The 21927-nt window shown below is 39.8% G+C and overlaps 1 protein-coding gene across 1 annotated transcript in view; it reads right to left on the bottom strand.

Annotated features, from left to right (window-relative positions):
* Nucleotides 1–18853: 18853 nt before the first annotated feature.
* Nucleotides 18854–21927, bottom strand: part of LOC122787284 (myeloid-derived growth factor-like) — a 341278-nt gene continuing 338204 nt past the window's right edge. The window contains exon 6 of the mRNA XM_044053905.1: nt 18854–21128. Coding sequence (XP_043909840.1) covers nt 21049–21128 — 80 coding nt within the window. The 3' untranslated portion in view covers nt 18854–21048. The remainder of the gene's footprint in view (nt 21129–21927) is intronic.

The following is a 21927-nucleotide window of genomic DNA, read 5'->3' as shown; positions in this document are numbered from 1 at the left end:
CCATGGAGTAAGGGGGTCAGGAACTGTACCCAGAGCCTTCGGCCAACATTACACTGTTTGCATACTCTTTCAAACATATGAATAAAACTGTCAAAATTATCAACTTCTTGGTATTGAGGAAAAAGTTTACTAACCTGTATTGCTTCTGGGTTATGGTTAACCCCTTCCCCATTACCTTCATGACCCTGGCGAAGAGTCAGCATTTCCTTTTCATGTTGCCTCTGCCTCTCGTTTTCTTTGACTTCCAGACATCTGAGTCTCTCTGCTGATTTTAATTCCAAATGCCACAGTCCCTCTACTGATTCTGCTTCAACCTCCAAACACTACAATCACTCTGCTGATTCTAGTTCTAAATGTGTGGCCTGCAGTTCAAGTCTCTAACTCCAGACTGATTTTTAATTCCTTTGAGGAAAAGTTGAACTGCCCATTTTCTGAGTTGTACAGCCCCAAGGTCAGTCTTCCTGGTTGCTAATCTGTGATGCAGCTGGGACTAAGTCTGCAATCATTTCCGCTTTAATCAGCATGCACTAGTCCTTTGGCTTGGCACATCTCAGTCAACTGACTCCTTGTCAGCTTGCCATAATCCTCTGCTGACATCCTTGCCTGCTCTCCCTGACTAACTAAGCTAACAAAAAATAAATAAAACTATTGTGATATGAAACTCTGAATGTTCACCATGTGGCTGCTTGAGTACAAACACTTCTTTAGTGACCACTGTTTACAGGCTATACAAGTTCAATATCCACACCACTCAATCCCAATATGTGATGTGGTGAACCGACCACTCCCACCAATATGTGATGACCCACCAATGCCAACCAGTATGTGATATGGATATTCCACCTCTGGGCCAGTAATCAAGGAGCCTCAATCCTCACCACTGAGATGTGTGTGTGTGTGTGTGTGTGGGGGGGGGTGTTCACTGTGAGGATATCAGGTAGACACAGTATTTCCAGATGTAGCTCTCTGCATCAAGTACAATTTCCCTTAAGAGCACACACAGACCATGGTCAGTCCATTGAGATCTGAGCTGAGTTGTCAAGCCAAGGCCTCCAGCACCCTCTCTGTCCCAATCAGTGCTTCGTGTGTCCCTACCCAAGTAGTTGACACACACTCTTGAGATTTGATTTACACACACACACACACACACCTGGGGAAGGCTGGAACAGGTTTACTAGCCATGCCCTCTTCTGCCAAGACTATAAGGTAGTTACCACTGCCACCAGACACTCCTGTCAGCTATCTGAAGGGCCTTTCCAATTTTATTGTGTAAAAGTACTAACAGAAATGGTACTCTGACCAAGAGCAAGCCTATTAGGAGTGGCCCACACAGTGTCACCAAATAAATATGAACATACTCTTAAAACTTAAATATCTCTACAAGGATCAGCCACAATGAAAGGTTTAAATACATTCAATAATAAATAATAAAAGGACAAGAAAATACTAAGTATATACTCACAGTGATAGAGTTCAGAATCAGAGGAAATATTTAAAACACACTGAAGGGCAGTCTCAAAAAAAGAAAAACATACCTAAACTAAGCTTCATTATATCTCTGACTGAATCTAAGAGAATTATACTATTCCCTAATAACTTACTTAATAGAGTGAGGCAGACATTGTGGTGAATGGTTCTTGTTGTCAGGCCCAATACGGAATGCTCCGTCTCCCCAACAGATTTCTCATAATAATATCTAGAATATTACTTCTGGGATAGCTTGCAAAATGACATCATTTATGCTGATCTGATGTAAATCAGAGTGCATATGTGAGGAGTGCTGCATCTTTAACAAGCATGTCAAGACTGTGCAAGCATGTATAAATGCTGGATACGTGCTATTCATGTCATTCTGAGAGAGCAGCCAGAGAGAGCATGCATGATCGCAGTAGTTAGTTTGTATACAAGTTATTTAAGTTAGTCAGTTAGCTTCTATCCTGATGTGTTTGTATAAAATAAAGCTGCTTGAACATAACCCACACAGACTCTTTTATTGTGTCCAAAGTAGGAGAGAGACATGGTCTCAGAACCAGGATTGCAGAGAATAATATTTGGAGCCATGAGGTGCAGAGGTGATGGTGAAGGTAAAATAAAAAGAAACAAGCACAGAGCCAGAAAAGAATCAAAGGTAATGAAAAATTGCACAAGCTGTTTATTTTGTAAGAAAGATAAAAAGGGGCATTACAAGGGCACAAACCGCATTAATAGACAAGTGGAAAGCACAAAAGGTTTATTAACCAAGGGAAATGTTTAAAACAAAAGTATTTGATGAAAGCGAGTAACAGATAAGCAAAATGAGCACGTTTTAAGTAAAACAAGTATGTTTAAAGCAAAATTAATGTGTTTGGGGCAAAACAGGCATGTTTAGAGTAAAACTAGCACAAGAAAGGTACAATGGTAATGAAGAGATTAAATGAGCAAAACAAATATAATGGCAAAAAAGGGCACATTAAGCATAAAATAAAGCAAGGCGAGTGCATGTTTTGGCAACGTGCTACTGTGTTTTGGTATAACTACGACTTCGTAGTGTATCAAGGGCATAACTAAAGTTATTTTGAAGTATCTCAAAGTGTGTAAAAGTGCTTACAGTGTGTGCTTATTACTATGCATGCATTTCAGAGTTTCTTTTGTGCAAAGTGCAACTACTTCGTGAAGTACAGCTAAGGTACAGACATTTCAAAAAAGGTTTCTTGTGTCTATTCACAAAGTGCCACCATTACAGAGTGTTTCTTGCACTGTAAAAAGTTGCCTAGCAAGGTGCTGCCATTTTGGGGAGATTTCAGTGTGTTGCACACGGTTTATTCGCAAAGTGAAATTACTTCGAAATGTTATTGACTTAGAGCTTCTCTTGCCCAGTTTATTGGCATTGTACATTTATTTGAAATGCTTGTTACAATGGTGATAAATTACTTTAGCAGAATAATTTAAAGAGTATTACAATACCCTAGAGACTTATTTTGCAAAATCCAGATGCACGAAAAACAGTCCCCAAAACTGTTCCAAGGATGGAATTCTCTCAAAACACCAGCACCAAAAACATCCGATAAAAAATGTCTTTTATTCCACACAAACAGATACTGTAGTTGAGCGCTTTCATCAAATAATGACTTCTTCAGAACAACCAGATGACTAAATCAATCTCATTTAAATATATTACTTTACATCACATGATGTACCAATTACTTAAAATGATTAGTGGACTTAAAGTGCTAGTGCCTAAAATAGTTCAGTTCTAATATTTACTACATTACATATACAGATTGAAATTTAGACTGTTGTATAGCTCTTACCCGATATGAAACTAATGTCTAACCATTCTATAAATCATACTTACTTTAAATAAAACGTATTCACTCAATTATATACTCTTAATTCATTGTAATATAAGATATAAAATATGTACCAACTGGTACTAAAATCAGTTTTTAAAAAAAAAAAAAAAACAGATGTCATTTACACATAGCCTCCAACAAAGGCTTGATAGTTATTTGTTCATTGATTCCAGGATAAACTGATGCATTTAGTCTGATTTGCCACCAAATTTCTTTTTCTCTCACTTTTGATTTAATATCTCCCCCCCTTTATATTCCTTTTGGCTACCTCTAATATACCAAACTTAAACCCTGAACAGGTTACGCTGTCCATTAAATGCTTTTAGAACTGTAGAACTACAAATTTAGTATACTTAGCCACCTGTAACGACTGCCCCTGTTTTTATGTAGGGATGACCACCCGTTGTCTGAGAAACAGGATTTACGATCATATGTATAGGGTAATGAAGAAAGACACCAACAATGCATTATCAAAGCATTTAATGGACAGCGTAACCTGTTCAGGGTTTAAGTTTGGTATATTAGAGGTAGCCAAAAGGAATATAAGGGGGGGAGATATTAAATCAAAAGTGAGAGAAAAAGAAATTTGGTCGCAAATCAGACTAAATGCATCAGTTTATCCTGGAATCAATGAACAAATAACTATCAAGCCTTTGTTGGAGGCTATGTGTAAATGACATCTGTTTTTTTTTTTTTTTTTTTTAAAAAACTGATTTTAGTACCAGTTGGTACATATTTTATATCTTATATTACAATGAATTAAGAGTATATAATTGAGTGAATACGTTTTATTTAAAGTAAGTATGATTTATAGAATGGTTAGACATTAGTTTCATATCGGGTAAGAGCTATACAACAGTCTAAATTTCAATCTGTATATGTAATGTAGTAAATATTAGAACTGAACTATTTTAGGCACTAGCACTTTAAGTCCACTAATCATTTTAAGTAATTGGTACATCATGTGATGTAAAGTAATATATTTAAATGAGATTGATTTAGTCATCTGGTTGTTCTGAAGAAGTCATTATTTGATGAAAGCGCTCAACTACAGTATCTGTTTGTGTGGAATAAAAGACATTTTTTATCGGATGTTTTTGGTGCTGGTGTTTTGAGAGAATTCCATCCTTGGAACAGTTTTGGGGACTGTTTTTCGTTTATTTGTGGTGCACTGTTCCAGTGTTCTTGCTTTTTTGTTCACTAAAATCCAGATGCAGTTATTTGATATGTTTCTCACACTAATAAGAGGTGATTTCTTGCAATACAGTCATTTCAAGAACATTACAGTGCTCAAGACAGTTGTTTCGCAGAATAAGCCAAAATGCATGATTTTGGAAGCCCAAGAGCATAATTTCAGAAGTGCAAAGTTACAGATACTGGTATAATGTTTGGGCATATGTGTATGTGTATAGTATGCTTATTCGCAAAACCCTTCACTGGTATGTGTTAATATGGCAGACTGATTTCTAAAACCCTTATCTATTGTATTTGATTAGAATATTGCAGAGAAATGGAGAATATTTGGGCAAGAGTACAATATTTTTATATAAGCAGGTTATGCAGAGAAAGATGCATGCACCAGGACATAAATTTTACTAAACGTAGCAGGGTCAGAGACCACAGAATGAGAGCGTTCATTTGTGTATGCACCAGCTGTATATGAAGAAGGTGAAAACCATCATATTGTTGTACAGGATGAATCAAGGGAAGATCCCAAGTGTCTGAAGTGCAAGTTCAGAGAAATGTGCAACCCCCAGACAAATATTACACTAGAGAAGCATTTGTTTTACATGAGAGATCAGAAACCAGGGGAAACTTTTGCAGCTTATATAACTGACTTGAGAAACAAAGCTAAAACTTGTTGGTTTGGTGACTTAAAAGATGGGTTAATAAAGGACAGACTCATGTGTGGTATTAATAGTGCTGCTGTGAGAAAGATTTTGCTTCGCAACAGTGATTTAACATTGAGTAAAGCCAACAGAGATTTGTCAAATCCATGAAGTGAGAGAAAAACAAATATACTTGCAAGTGACAACAGAATGGTTTCAGTAAGCTCCACAGCAAATGTAGATAGCATGCAACACATGGCAAACAGAAATAGGCCTAAGCATATGGCAGCCACTGGCAAATAGAAATAGGCCTAAGCATATGGCAGCCACTACCCCTGCTGGCTCATCAGGGAAATCTTGTACCTTATAAACAAGTTCCAAGACCAGGTCAGGGTGCATGCTCAGGCTCAAGCTCGATGCAATACAAGCATGGATCAGCAAAGTCCAAATCTAGCTTTATTGTTAACTGTCGTAATTGTGCAAGTCATGAGTCTAAGAGAGAGAAAGGTATAGGATTTGGTCAGCAATGTCACAAGTGTAAAAAATGGAAACATTTCCGAAACTTTTGCAAATCAAGTAAACCTCACACAGTTGTAAGGAAAGGTCACACAAAAAAAATCAAGCTGATCAAGTACAGCCGAAGCAGCCAGCTTTCTATGTAGGATGGTGTTATCTCAGTGCTTGGTGAAAGAGTTGATATAGTGAATTTACTGGTGAAAAGCTAAGTATTTTGTACTGTTCAGATCAATGGTAAACCCAAAGCTTAAATTAGACACTGATTCAGCGTAATGTTATATCAGCAGACACATTTGCCAAAGTGAGATCTAATGAACAACTCAGTATGGTCAGTAGTGTGAAACCTGTTGCTTATGGAGGTAAAGAAATTCAAACTGAAGGTTCAGTGATGCTTTTATGTTATTTGGCCAAGAGCTGTTACAACATGCTATTCTATGTAGTCCAAAGATCAGCACAGTCTTCATTGGGTCTCACAGACACTTTGAGAATGAATCTGCTTTCTTTTACCAAAGAAGTTCATCACAAGTGCATCTCCTAGTTATAATTTTTCCAAAGCAATTTTCTCAAAGTATGCTGATGTTTTTGATAAGTTGGGCAAACTTCTGGTTGTGTACTCCATGAAGTTAGACCCAGAGGTCACTCCAGTGGTCAGACCAGCAAGAAGAGTTCCGATAGTTATGCAGGATAAAGTTAAAGCTCAGTCAGATAAAATGGTGCAGCAAGGTGTAATTTGTCCTGTCACAGAACCAACTGAATGGGTGTCATCCATGGTTGCAGCTCACAAAAATGGCTCAGACGAAATCAGAATATGCACTGACCCAAGAAATTTGAACAAAGCATTAAAGAGACAGTATCATCCAATGCGCACAGTTGAAGAGGTCGCAGCTCTAATACTGAATACCGCTGTGTTTTTCTGTTTTGGATGCAAAGAGTTCATTTTGGCAAGTGATGCTTGACAGCAAGTCCTCATTTCTAACTACTTTTGGTACTCCATTTGGCAGATACAGATTCCTAAGGATGCCATCTGGAATAAATTCTGCAAGTGAAGTCTTTCAGTGCACAATGGAACACATTTTTTATTTGGGTTGTCCTTGTGCCATAATAGTAGATTTACTTCCAGAAGTAATGTATGTAGGTCATTTGTTTACCAGTACAGGCTTAAGACCAGACCCAACCAAGCAAGCAGCTATTCTTGAGATGTTGGCGCCAGACAGTGTTCAACCTCTGCAACAATGTCTAGGTATGATCAACTATTTAGGCAGGTTTATACCAGATTTCAATTAGTTAACAGCACCTTTAAGTGAGCTGACGCACAAAAATGTTACATGGTCATGGTTAGAACAACACCAGAAGGCATTTAAACACCTTAAGCAGAAAAGTGCTACCCCACCTACATTAAGATACTATGATGTGAACAAACCAGTCATTCTTTCCTTGATGCTTTGAAATGTGGCCTTGGTGCAGTTTTACTTCAAGGGGGTAGACCAGTAGCCTATGCATCTATAACACTTACCCAAACTAAGATGCAATATACTCAAATTGAGAAAGAACTTTTGGCAATAGTATCTGCATGTTCCAAGTTTCATGACTAAATTTATGGTCGAGCTATTCAGATTGAAACTGATCAACCTGTAGTTGCTATTCTAAAGAAGCCCATGCATTCCGCTTTAGCAAGATTACAAAGAATGACACTCAAATTGCTAAAGTACAATTTCAAAATGGTCTATATGAAAGGCAAATTGCTCCATCTGGCTGATACCTTATCCAGATTGCACAGAAATATGACAGAACAGCTTGACACAGAGAATTTTGACTTTGACGTGATAGCAGTGCATCATTTTTCTACCACTAGACTTGATGAGTTAAGAGATCACACAAAGACTAATCCAATTTTGCAAAAGCTCAATCACTACAATGGCCATTAAAGCAATCTAGTATACCACCTAAAATGCAAACTTATTTTCCTTACAGAGATGAAATGTTGATGGAAGGTGGTATTATTTTCAAAAGTCCTAAAATTGTTGTTCCTGCTTCCTTACAACAAAAATATACCCAGATTCTGCATCGTGGTCACTCCGGTTCTGCATCCACTAAGAGAAGAGCAAGAGAATTAGTATTTTGGCCTTCATTACAGAAAGACATTAAGAGTACTTTCTTCTTGTTCAGTATGCAATAGTACTAGATAGCATTTGCAAAGAGAACCACTTCAGCCAGTTCCAGTTCCTGAACTACCTTGGTCCACCATTGCAACTGATATCTTTGAGTGGAATAATCAACCCTATTTGGTACTGGCAGACTCTTATTCAAACTGGTTTGAGATTGATCTATTACCTATCTAACTTCCACTGCTGTTATTACTAAGTTGAAACGTCATTTCTCAGTCCAGGGTAGTCCTCACAAAGTTATTTCTGACAATGGTACTCAATTTACTAGTCAGTTATTTCAGAAATGTGCAAAAGTATGGGACTTTGTACATGTCACTAGCAGTCCTAAATATCTGCAGTCATATGGTCTAGTTGAACGTGCAGTGCAAAGCAATTACTTGAAAGGTCAAAGCGTGATAACATAGATGTATTTTTGAATTTGCTTAATCTCAGAAACATACCTTGTGAAGATATTCTTGGCTCACCTGCTCAAAGACTTCTTTCCAGGAAAACCAGAACTATGCTACCTATTAGTTCCAGTTTATTAAAGCCTAAAGCTAAGTACAACAAGACCATCAAAGCTCAATTATCCAAGAAGTGTACCATCCAGAAGTCCAGGTATGACAAATTGAGCAGATGACTTCATCCGTTAAGGAAAGAAGAAACAGTGAGAATACAAATAGCAAAAGGTTTCGACTGGATTGGTCAGATTACAGGCATTTGTTCCGAGCCAATGTCCTATCTTATAGAATCAGAGGGTGGAAAATATTTAAGGAACTGTAGACATCTTTTTCCTGTACCAGAATCATCATCATCACCATCACCATCACAAGATCTTTTCTGTGATGTATGTTCTGAATCCCAGACTGAACCAAATGTTTCCATCCCAGAGTGTGTTCAAATCTTTGATTGCATTCCTGATGATGTTTCGAAGATTTCAAAGCTCGAACATTGTAAAGAGACTGTTCCAGTTGCTAAATCCAATTCCCAGTTTTATGTCACATGTTATGGACGAATATCTAAGCCAAGTGTGAAATACGCACCAACATGGACTTGACTGTGTATATATGTATTAGTACTGTATAAATTCATGACAAAGAATTACCTGTGATTTCTGCAAGTCAAATAGATTCATAGCATTGTATAATCTATTTTTCACAAAGGGGGAAGATGTAAAAGTGATTTAATTTCAGATATTTTTCTAAACTTTGCTGGACTGTGGTTAACCCTCCAGTTTCCTCTATTAAAACATATACATTTAAACAGTTACAATAATGCATGTACATTTCTGTTCTCTTCCAGTAGGGCACAGTGTGGATACATTTTAAACACAAGCACTTAACAAATAACTTTTCAACACAAACATCTGTAAAAAAAAAAAAAAAAAAAAAAAAAAAAAGTTTGATATACACATGACAAACAGTTCCAATACATTTGTGACACAAGTATCTTGTATAAATTGGTTTAATATTCAGAAATGACATATAATTACTTACAAAATTCCAGCTAGCTGGGCTGGCATACCTCCTTTGTTCACAGTCTGTTTAACAGCATATGAGGTGCTCACAGAAACTGATTGATTAAAACAACAGAAGTTTCCAACACAGGCTGCAATGGAAGAGCAAATCTGTCTACAGAAGATAGAAGAAATGGAAACCATTCTACAGTAGCTATGGAAAAAAAGTGCTACAAGTACTAAAGAACTTATCAACACAGAAATGTGCATTGGGAAGAACCAGTGAAGAAATAGTACGGCCAGGGTGAAAAGTTTTAATCTGATAAGGAGAGAACAAGCTATTGGCGAACAGATTATATTGAAAGTTTAAGTAATTACAAATTCTCACAAGACATTAAATTGTGTGTTTTTCAGCTTTTCCCAGTTAGGGGTAGTCACAGTGGAACTCCGGTCCGCTAATGCTTGGTAATGGATTTTTACGTACCGGGTTACCAGCCTTGACGCACAACCTTCAACGCAGGCACGCCCCATTCACATATGCCTCCACACAGAAGACGCTCTAGCTGAGAATCGAACGGGACAACGTCTTGTTATGAGGCGACAATGCTACCGCAGCACCACCACCGCAGTACTCATAAGACATTAAATAAAGAGCTTAAATATGTACCAAATAAAAGGGCCAGTACAGTGAATTATTAACATGACTAAAACTGCTTGCGAGACAATTAAATCTAGATTATCCAACTAAAAGTGGTGCATGGTCAACTAGAAACTGTACAAAGTATATTAAACAAAGAAGTGGCTTTTGTCCAATGGCAAATCCAGTCATTGCTGTGCTTTAGATTACCTGTGATAGGAGACTTGTGTTTTGTTAAATAAAACACTAAAAAACAAGAACAATTTATATGTTAAAAAAAGGGTTTGGGGGTTGATCAAAATAGAAAAGCGGCACAGTGGTGCCACAGATAGCATTGTTGCCTCACAGCAAGAGGTTCCCTGGTTCAAGTCTCAGCTGGGGTGCCTTCTGTGCAGAGTCTGCATGTCCTCCTTGTGTTTGCTTGGGTTAGTGTTCCAGTTTCCTCCCACATTCCAAGACATGCAGTAGGTGGACTGGACAAACTAAACTGGCCATAGGTGTGTGTGTTCTGGATGAACTACTACATCAGGGCTAGCCACCTGGTGTTGTAAACCTTGGCAGTAGACGATTGTCACTGTTCAAGTGACACCCCGATCCCATGTGCAAAAATGGGAAAAAGGGGTTGTGGGTGTATGGTTTAAGAAAAATACAGTTGTGTACACTTGCCATAAATGTAGATATTCGAGTATATTCACTGTTGCAGTCATTACATTTGGGTTATCTGCTTGCAGGTAGCCCTCAGCCGGCCTGATTATCAAAGTCTTGGGTACTGCATTGGTTGCGGTCTCTTCTTCCATTACATCAGGTAGTCAGAGGTATAAAGCATGCAGCCGATGCCTTTACATCAGTTTTTCTTGCCCCAATTGTCAGGTGGCCCCATAATGGGAAGCAATTATATACACGATTACACCTCCAATTATAAGCAAATACACCAGAAAGCTTAAACACAGTAAACAAGAACAGAGGTATAGCAAATAGAAGTCAGGAGGCTGGAGGGAGGGTAACCAGGACTGCAACAGTGAATACACTTGAACATCTACATTTATGGTAAGTGTACACAAATGTACTATGTTCTTCGTGTTTCACTGTTGCAGTCATTACATTTGGGTAGATTCCCAAAGCTAAGGAAGGGAGGAGGCAATTAGAGAGCATTAGGACCAGCTATTAGGCCCTGCAAGACTGCAGTGGCAAAACCAGCTCTGGATTTAGAGAAAATAGGCAAGTGGTAATGCTTGGGGAAGGTATGAACAGAACTCCAGGTTGCAGCTTCTAGGATGTCCCTGGTCTCAACACCTCTGAGAAAGGCTGTTGAAGTAGATGCAGCCCTGCTGGAATGCGATCTTATCCCCTGTGGAGTAGGTTTTCCATGGTGCTTATAGCAGAAATGAATGCAATGGCCTATCCATTTAGAAATGGTTTGCTTTGAAATGGCCTTCCCCTCTGCCCCTGCAACAAAGGCAACTAGCAGCTGTTCAGTTTTTCTGAAAGGCTTAGTCCTGTCCAAATAAAATCTTAGTTATCTGTGCACATCCAAAAAGTGCAGTATTCGCTCTCCTTTGTTCTGTGGATTAGAAAAGAAGGTTGGCAAATGAATGGACAGATTAAGGGCCACAATGGACACTACCTTAGGCATAAAGGAAGGATTGGTCCTGAGGGACACCCTGTCTGCATGGAAGATGATGAAGGGCTCCAGTGCCATGAGGACCTGTAATTCAGACACACTTCTTGCTGAAGTGATGGCTAGAAGGAAGGCTGTTTTCCAAGAAAGGAATTTCAACTCTGCAGTTGCAGCTGGCTAAAAGGGAGGTAGAGTGAGCTTTTCCAATACAAAGTTAAGGTCCCAGGCTGGAGTAGGGGCTCTCCTGGGTGGTTTAACTTTTTTGCCCCTCTGAGGAATTGCCTCAGCAGTGGGTGAGAGAAGAGGGATGGTTCCATATTATAATGTGCTGAAATGGCAGAGGCATGAATTTTAACAGAAGAGAAGGAAAGGCCCTTGTGAAGCATCTCTGTTAAGTATTGAAGAATATGTGGTAAATGGGGCACTGCTGTGCCCATCCCCCGAGTTTGGCTCCAGGAACAGAATCTTTTCCACTTTTCAGCATAGAATTTTCAAGTACTAGGCCTCCTTACCTCCAGAATGATATCCAGCACTTGCTTACTGAGGGATGGTAATGGAGAGCTCAGGTAATTAGCCAGGCTGCAAGGTTCAGGGTTTGAAGCTGGGGGTGCAGAATCTGGCCCTCCTGCTGGGACAGCAGGGAAGGGGTCGGAGGCAGGTGCCATGGTTCCAGCAGTGACATACTGTGCAAGAGGGGGTACCAGTGTTGGCGTGGCCAGTCTGGTGCAATGAGTATTGTCCTTGGTTTGTCCAGTTTGATCTTTAGTAGAACTTTGGAGAGGAGAGACAGAGGGGGAAAGGCATAAACTGAGAGGTTTTCGCAGGTGAAGGACAGGGCATTCACTTTCCAAGCTTGTCTGTGGGGAGTCCTTGTGCAGAATTTGACCAATTGGTAGTTCTGAGGGGAGGCAAACAGGTCTATCTCTGGGCTCCCCCATTTGTTTCTCAACATGTTGAACATCTTTGGTTCCAGTTTCCACTCGTGTGGGTCCATGAGATTTCTGCTTAAGTCTGCCAGTGAGTTTAGCTTGCCTGGCAGGAACTGAGCCTGTAGGTAAACTTGGTAGCTCAAGGCTGTGTTCCACAGAGCAATGGCTAGTCTGCAGAGGGGGTATGAGTGGGTTCCCCCTGCTTGTTTATGTACCACATAACAGTGTTGTCTGTTTTTACCAATAATTGTCCTGGAAGGATGTGGTCCTTGAAGGCTGTCAGAGCATTCTATACAGCTAACATTTCTTTTTGATTGATATGCAGGTGCATTGGACTCGGGTTCCATTTGCCCTGAATGCACTGCCCGGCCAAGTGAGCCCCCCCATGCATAGTTTGATGAGTCTGTTGTTAGGGTTTGGGCGGCAGGGGGTAGAGTGAATGGCAGTCCCTTGTTGAGGTAGCAGACCTCCGCCCACCAAAGGAATTCTGTCTTTATACAAGGGATGATAGGAATCACTGCTTCCAGGTCCTGAGAATGTTGACACCATAGGCTTTTTAGATACCAGTGTAGTTTCCTCATATGCAATCTTGTATATGGAATTAGTAGAATGCAAGAGGCCATGAACCCCAGAGCTTGCAGTATTTTCCTTGCAGTTAGCTGGGTCTTTGTGGCCAGTAATTTGAAGAAGGCTGTCAGATAAACTTGTTTCGCTGGCGTGAGGTAGGCCATCTGGAAAGTTGTGTTCAAGCTTGCTCCCAGGAATACAATTTGTTGGCATGGTACTAGATGAGATTTCTTTTCATTTATGCTGTACCCAGTGAGGTTAGAAGTTTCTTTACAAATGCCAGATGATTTAATACTATGTCCTGGCTTTCTGCCTGAATTAGACAATCGTCCAGGTATGGGTATATTTGAATATTTCTTTGCCTGCAAAATGCAATGACTGGAGCTAGGCATTTTGTGAATACCCTGGACACAGTAGATAAAAGCCAAAGGGAAGTGCAGATAACTGATAGTGCATGTAGCCTGCTCTGAAGCGTAGGTATTTTCTGTAAGAATCCCTTATTGGGATGTGCAGTTAAGTTTCCTTTAAATCCAATGTTGCCAACCAGGCATTTTTGCCCAGCATAGGAAGCAGCTGATGAAGAGTTAGCATTTTGAATTTTGGAATTACCAAAAAGGTGTTTAGGATAGATAGGTCCAGGATAGGACACCAGGAATAGTCTTTTCTGGGTACCAGGAAAGTCTTGAGTAAAAACCTTGTCCTCATTCTTCTGCTGGGACAGGTTGAACAGCCCTGATACTTAGAAGAGAGAGGACCAGCTGTTGAGTCTCTCCCCACTGATTTGGGGGTAGGTCTGGCCAACATTTTGGTGTTGGTAAGTTGTGAAAGTGGAATCTGTATCCTTGGGGAAACAATATTTAAAACCCATTTGTCTTGGGTAATAAGTTCCCAGTTTTTTGCATGCAGGGCGATCTTTCCCCCTAAAGGCGTGGTCAGATGAGCAGGGCTTGGAAGGTTTAAGATTAAATCATTGTGACAGTTTACCATAGGGGGTGTCTTACTACTTCCAGCTTTGGAAGTGGGAGCCCCCACTGCTTAGGCCTGTGAGTACCTTGAGACTGTGGCCTAGGTGGTCTGCTGTTCCTGGATTTGGACTGAGAAGGCCTGGAGGAGACAGGAAAGGACCAGTTCTTAGAAGGCCAATGCTTACTAAATCTGTGAGTCTGTACTTGCAGGAAATCTTTAACAGTTTGCATAAATTTAGCTTTTTCCTCCATCTTTTTAAGAATTTCTGCTTTGTTGCCAAACAGGCGGTCTTGGTTTTAAGGGAGCATCCAGTAATTTGGCTTTAACATGATCTGGCGAGTTTGCTCATTAAGCCAAGCATGCCTTCTAAGAACAGACCCAGTAACAGCAGCCCTACAAGATGCCTCTAAGGAGTCAAAGACTCATTGCAAAGTATGTTTACCAACTTGTTCAGCAAAATGCATTAAATCCTGTAATTCTTTATTTTCAGCACAGTCAGGAATCAATCAATTTCTGTTTAAGTAATCCAATAAGATGCTGCTGGTACTTTAAGGCCCTAATGGCGAAAGTAGCAGAAGTGTATACCTTCTTACCCCATCTGTCCAGGGCCCTGGAATCTCTATCAGAGGAGGTAGGATTTTTGGCAGTAGTAGCCTTAATGCCTTTGGGTCCCTGTGAAATGGTCTCTGGGTCCGCAGTAGGATTCTTAAAGAGGAACTTGTGAGAATCAGGTACTCTGTAATACCGGTCAGGTTTCTTGGGAGCCAGAGGTAAGGTGTCTGGGGCCAGGCTAGATTCCAAGAAGGCATCATCTACAATGTGCAGTACAGGGGGATAGCTAAAGGCCTGCATTGAGGCAGGAGTAAGAATTCCCTAAGTCTCTTTTTGGAGTCAGAGTAATCCTGGCTTTCCCAGCGGAAATGCTCCCCAACAGTGTGCAAAGTTTCACCAAAAGAGAAATCTGGAGGGAATCGAGTCCTCTGCTTCAGAATCCTCATAGGTGGATAAGGGCAAATCCTGGTCATCAGAAGAAACATAAATTTCAGAATTCTGATTAGAAGAATCAGAAGGAAAATCTGTTCTAGGTCTCTTAGAGGGAGAAGGGTGGCTTCCCCTAATTAGAGTAATAAGGTCTTCAGCTATTCTTATCATTTGTTTTTTAGGCATATGGGCCTGACCATGCGGTTTGGAGGTTGGTTTTCTAGGTGTGGATCGAGTCTTAGGCCTTGAAGAAGAAGATGGTGTCGGTTTGATATGCAAGTCAGTGGGCCTGAATACACCCCTCAGAAGCCGGTACCCGCACAGCGGCTCCGGACCCATCCAAGATAGAGACATCTGCAGGTTCCATAGTCGAAGAAGCATCTCGCGGCATACCGGACTCTGAATGAGCCTCAGTAGAGGCCTGCGAATCTGAAGTAGCGGGTATCAGGGGTTGCGAAAGTGCCTCACTGAGTACCTGTGAACAGGCGACTACCTTAACGGAAGCGTCGTCGGCAGCTTTGGACCTATGCGGTCTGTCTCTGTCTTTATCTTTACGTTTTTTTCAGAATATCGGTAGTCGGATGGCTTACCGAAGCCATTTCTGGATAATTGAATAGAATACCGAAATAGTTAGATGCGAAAATGAACCGATGATGAATAGTACGAGGACTGAATAAGGCACACAACCAACAGTGAGGGACGTAATGGTCTGGGCCTAAGCAAGGAATGCAGTATGAATGAAAATCTTTGAGGTGTTTGCTTTCCACAAGAAATACAATTGTTAACTTTTACTGACATCGGTTTAGAGCAAGAAAAGGATCCCCAACAGGGTACTTAGCTTTTTGGAAGACTTCGGTTCTGAAACTCGAAAAACGAAAATTTCAGAGTCGGCCGACTGGCACTTGCGAACTGCTTCTGGCACCACACGGCAAGAAAGACTGATGTAATAGCGTTGGCTGCATGCTTTATACCCCTGACTACCTGATGTCATGGAAGAAGAGACAGCAACCGACGCAGGACCCAAGACTTTGATAATCAGGCCGGCTGAGGGCTACCTGCAAGCAGATAATCTAAATGTAATGACTGCAACAGTGAAACACGAAGAACATCTGTAGAATGTTTTTGCAACAAAAGAGGAATTTTTAGGTAAAACAAGGGTGTGTGTGTGTGTGTGTGTGTGTGTGTGTGTGTGTGTGTGTGTGTGTGTGTGTGCGTGCGTGTATATAGGGTCTATATTATAACATTGAAGTATTACAACTTTGAATGTTATAATATTGAACCCGATGCACCGAACGCTTAAAATAGCTAAGCTGCAAAATATCGAATACTTTCCTAGGGAAAGTATTTGGTGGGCCGTTTCTGCAGCTTCACTATTTCCTCGACTGTGGAGCGAAGGTTACGGACCAGGTTAAGGTAAGTGTGTGAACGAAGGTGAGTGCGCGATAGGGACTTTAGGGTTAAGGAGCGGGTAAGGTGAGTGTGCAGTAGTTATGGACATTAGGGTTAGGGTTGGGTTACAGAAGTAGATAGCTAGTTGGGTTAAGGTAAGTGGATAGCTAGTAGTGTATGTACGGTTTAGTGTAGGGTTTTAATAAAGTGTGTGTGTGAGGATTATGTATTTTGGTGTGCTTGTGTTGTGTGTATGTTTGTTGGAAAAGCAAATTTTTTCCCTGGGAAAAAATTCACTGTTCTGTGTGTTCTATGTTATGGTGTTTTGAGTGAAATGGTTCGATATTATAACATAAGTTGTAATACTTCGATGTTCTAATATACACCACACTCATATATATATATATATATATATATATATATATATATATATATATACATATACATATACATGACAAAGCTGAAATTAATGACATAAGACATCTCGGAATTATAACAAGTACGTTTTAGAAACATAAAATACTTTTTTTGGAATTTCAAGGTTACTTTTAAATGTTTTAGTTCTCCCTTTTTCAGACCAATTAGTGCTGGAGGGCCAAAAACTGAAAGTCAGCTATGTATGTAGAGCATCAACACAACACAACTGTTAAAAGAACAAGTACATACACAAAAGATTATAACTATTTTTTTTAAACTAAAATGAAAAGTCTGATTTTGAGACCCACTTTTATTGTGAACACAAAATGGATTATAAGATGGGTTGAAGGCATGCATCTTTTCCATGACAGATATGTCATGTTGAAATCTGATAAGAACCGGTGGGTGCAGTGCTGAACACAGATTCATAGGTATATACCAAGCTAAATGCCCTTGCAGGACATTTTAAGCCTAATCAATTTCCCTTTTTGTGCTTGAATTAACCTATCCCCTAATGAGAATGACTGGGATCGTATTACAGATAATCCGAGGGGACCCATGCAAAGGACAAAGCATTTAGGAGCTTTGTCTATTAGTAGTACAGGGGGCAGCCCTGGGTTAAATGTTCTGATTCCCATCCACAGATCTACACTACACTTGAAAATGGATATGGATGAACTTTGTTTTATGTTGATGGGGAGTCTGTTCTACAGCAGCTGTATCCTCTGTGAGATATACCTCTCCCTCCAAACTGTTCTGTTGCAGAAGAGGTTTAGATCCCTAAACATGGTATTTCTGGTGCCATTTGACTTGCTCATGTGCAGTAAATCCAACAGTAATGGATTGGAGTATGCCTTGTATGCCACACACAGGTCGACCGACTCTTAGCAGGATGTAGGATACAAGGTAGTAGGCCTTTGAGTCGGTCCATTTAGAACTTTTAGGCTTTGTGTCCATTTAGTAGGATACCTTGGGGTGGTTCCAGTTGTTGCAGGTGTATGGATAGATACATCCCAAAGGGGGCATTATATTTAATGTTTAGCCTAATGAGGGCTGAGTAAAGTGGGACAATGACATCCCTAAATCTAGACACAATCCCTTTGTTTATAAGTTGCGCAATGTAAAAGGACTTTCTTATAACACTAGATGTATGTTGGTCATAAGTTAGGTCACTGTCCAAATAAGTTCCCAAATCCCCAACAACTGGGTCAGCTCTTAGGGGTGTATTGTCAATGTGGTGGTTCCCCTGAGGCAGATGACTTCCCAAAGAATACAATAACGCATTTTTGGCATTTAGTTTCAGTCCATAATTTTGGAACGAGTTACTTGAGACGAACCTTCCTGCAGGATGGCCAATTCATTTGGGGAGTTAATTACTGCTCCTAGCTTGCAGTCATTTGCAAACAGTCACCTGAGCCCTTTGGTATTGGCTTTTATTTCAGAAAAGTAGATACCAAGCAGGAGAGGTCCCAGCACAGAACCCTAGGGGACTCCAGATAATTTCTCTGTCCATTCAACATCATGGTGTGCTTCAGCATACAATGCAAATGACCCAAAGTGTTGGAGCTTCAGAAAAAAAAAATGGCCAGACTTACGGGATCAAGAGAAGATAATTGAAATGCAGATTGTATTATCAGATCTAAATGGTATATAAAGTTATAATTATCATTAGAATTAGATTTATTTATAATTGCAGTGGTGCAGCGGTAGCGTTGTCGCCTCACAGCAAAAGGTTCTCCACTTTGATTCGCGGGTGGGGTGCCTTCTGTGTAGAGTCTGCATGTCCTCCCTGCGTTCGTGTGGGTTTCCTCCCACGTTATAAAGACATGTGTCTGGAATATTTCTCCCTGGGCCTCCATTGAAAATTGGCTTTGTGTTCAAAGTCAGAGTTTCCTGGTTAAATAAATAATCTGATGCTATCATCCTAAGGATGTGGCCAAAAAGCTATTCTTCCCAAAATCAGCCAAGATGTATGGCATCACAAAATTACACATTTTCATATATATTTTCAGTCACTACTATTCTAATAAAATTACTTTTTTCATATACACAAGAGACCATGCAAGACAGTATAATATACTGCGACAATTTTATTTGTATTACAGTATAATTTCATACTGCACCCAGAACAGCAAAACATTTATAAGGAATCTGCAGCTAAAGCACAACTGCAAAACAGTCTGTGGCAGAATTTTCTTTGTGCAGCTGTTGTTCTAACAATGTCAGTGTCAGTACTATGAAAAACTAACAGGAGACAGCAACATTTATAAATTAAAGTAAGAAGCTTAAAAAATAAATTCGATCCACCATATATTTTATCTTTTAGCATCAACTCCAGCATTCTTAGGTCATCCATGCCCATAGGTACTTGGTGGCTAACAGATCTTTCTCATCAATAAAATAAAACTAGAAATTAAAATAACTAAAATATGAAACTCATTCTGAGTTACAAAACAAACACAAAAATTACAGCTAAAAATATCATACTTAGTTTTACTGCATGGACAGATAACGGGTTCTGATTTCAGGTTTCTCAAGTGTTTTTCCTTTCAGGTCTCACTGTGTACCTGTATCAGAATATATTTAACAAGGAAAACAATTACACAAAACTTCCAATCAATGCCATCAAAGATGTAGAAATAACTTCAAACCACTTAGTGGTGCAGAATATGTGCCCAACAGTGGAAACATAATTTCAAGGATGGAATTTCACTGAAACACACAGTGAGGAAAGACATCAAGGTAGCACTCTTCAAAAAATACTGGAGGTCAGATGCTTAGGCTACTTTCACTTAAAAGTAAGCTATCCAACTGGCAAAACGTTAACAAGATACTATGTAACAGATCATGGCCCTGAACAAACAGCAGCCTCCTGCAGAAATGTGGCCCAAAATCATGAGGACTTAGGCAACAAGCCTCCATGTTTGACAAAATGATGATCGCCACTGCAGAAATCATAGCTCCCAAAACCAAGTAATAGCAAGCTTTCACCTTCTTTCATTGTAATACAGGGAGTTCTAAGGGCTATGTTCTTCAAACGAGGAGAACCCCAATGTCCACCACATGCAATACAATACACCTGCGGGAGGGGGTCTATATGACTGAGGCAAGAACTGATGATGATAGCTTTCATCCAAAAAGATACAGCAGTGGCAAGCAGTCAGAGATAACTCACATCAAGAAGGCAAATACTACAGAAAAATAATAGAGAATCAAAGAAGCATTGAACCATCTCCTGCACGTAAACCAGTTCTTGAACAATTTGCCAGGTATGTACAGTTTCATTGTCTGCTTCCCAAGCAAAGCAGTGAGCTTCACATAAAGTTTGCAGAAGTCATATTGCAAACTTTCTCCAACAAGACAACCCTCTTCCATTGCTCCTTAAAATCTGCCTGAGATAAATGAATTATTCCCACAGAGAAGAATCTGACAGGGAGAGAGACTTGTGCTTCATAATATAGAGAACAAAAATATCTTCCTATCATTTAATCTCATTTTCTGTAATGCAAATACAGTTATGAATACACAATGGGGCATAATTCCTTCATTAGTATTCTGCGTTTATTGCACAATTTAGACAGCTTCACTGTTCAGATATGCTTGAAGTGGAATCTGCAGGAAACACAACAGTAGTAACAGTATAACCACCAGGAGTAGCACATGAATATCTTAAAAGATGCAATTAAAACTACAGCTTTTTGCAATATGACTTCTGCAAACTTTTCCTGAAACTACTGTACGTTTGTTGTGTTTTTAACATTCAAATACATTTCTTACCAGTATGTTACTTAAGCATAGCTGCAAAAAAGACTTCAACTTTAAATGCACCAAATTAAGGGGGCTATTTTAATAAATGGGCATCATTAAAGAAGAAACCAAACAGGAAAATCCTACTTCTGGGAAAAGCTAAAAGATACATTCATTGGTAACAACATGTTGAAGATCTAGAAGACATTTCCTAAAGACTTAATTTCCAGCAGTTTGGTTTGAAAAGCACCATGGATTTGGGAACAGGTAAACCACAAAGACCCTCAGCAGAGTAACTCAGCAGCTGGACATTACAGATTCGACCACCTCAACCACCACCAAATGATGTCCTGAGACATTTATACACTTCTCTTACACCTTGATAATTACTGTTTTTGGATTTCAATGCATCCATTCTAAAGCTCATATGAAAGAATGCCAAAAATCAACAAGATGCAGTTTGAGTGCATCTCCTGCAGCTGTGTTGTTTTGTCCTTCAATGTTTCTTCCGTCCATTAATTCAGAGTTCGTCATGTGGAGTCTTGGCTACAATTAGCACCTTGTAGAGCTGTGACTGGAATGCTCCCTCTCTGTGAGTTACTGGAACAAGAGACAAACCATCACAATCTGTAAAGTGAGAATTTCATCTACACCTGAAGCTTTAGTAACACAGCAGTATTCATAACAGTTTACTGTCCCCACTACACCCCCCCCAATCTCCTTAAAATATGATGATACAAAACAACAACAATCAGACATTGAAAAACAGCATTGCAAAAATAAATAAATAAAATTGTAAATCACACTGTCATCATCAGAAAGAAATACTGAAACCAAGAAACCTAGAGCCAAGCAAATGGAAAAGCTCTGTATATTTTTTAACTTTTTAATGTCTTGTCCATTAGCTGACTTCTCCTTAGGATGACCTCCTCATCCACTGAAGTGTTCCAACCATACAAATTGACCACACAGTCTCCCTTGTCTTCCAGTTAAACTTTTTACACCAAATTATGCACTCACGTTTCAATAATACTATACACCCACACAATACCTCCCTTAAATGATCATACTGTACTGCACAGCCCCACTCCAACTTCACAAAACTACTATACTGCACAGCACCACACAAAAATGCACTCTCCACAACAGCACTGCACTCACAAATGCTTTCATGGCAATCTGAACAGGGTACACTAGAGTAATTCTTTTCTGATAATACTATTTCCCCAAAATGCTCTGTTATTAATACAGTGCACTAACCCCCTCACTCACAGTGATAACACTATAATCCACTTGCTACCTTCCCTCAGCACAAACTACTCTAGGATCCAAACTCCCAGGCAACAGAAATTACAGAGTCAATCCTCTCCACATTACACCTGAAGGTCTGTTTCCGAAT

This window comes from Protopterus annectens, chromosome 13.part0, assembly GCF_019279795.1.
Source record: "Protopterus annectens isolate FY-2018-M chromosome 13.part0, PAN1.0, whole genome shotgun sequence".
Taxonomy (NCBI): domain Eukaryota; kingdom Metazoa; phylum Chordata; order Ceratodontiformes; family Protopteridae; genus Protopterus; species Protopterus annectens.
This window is presented reverse-complemented; position numbering and strand designations above follow the sequence as displayed.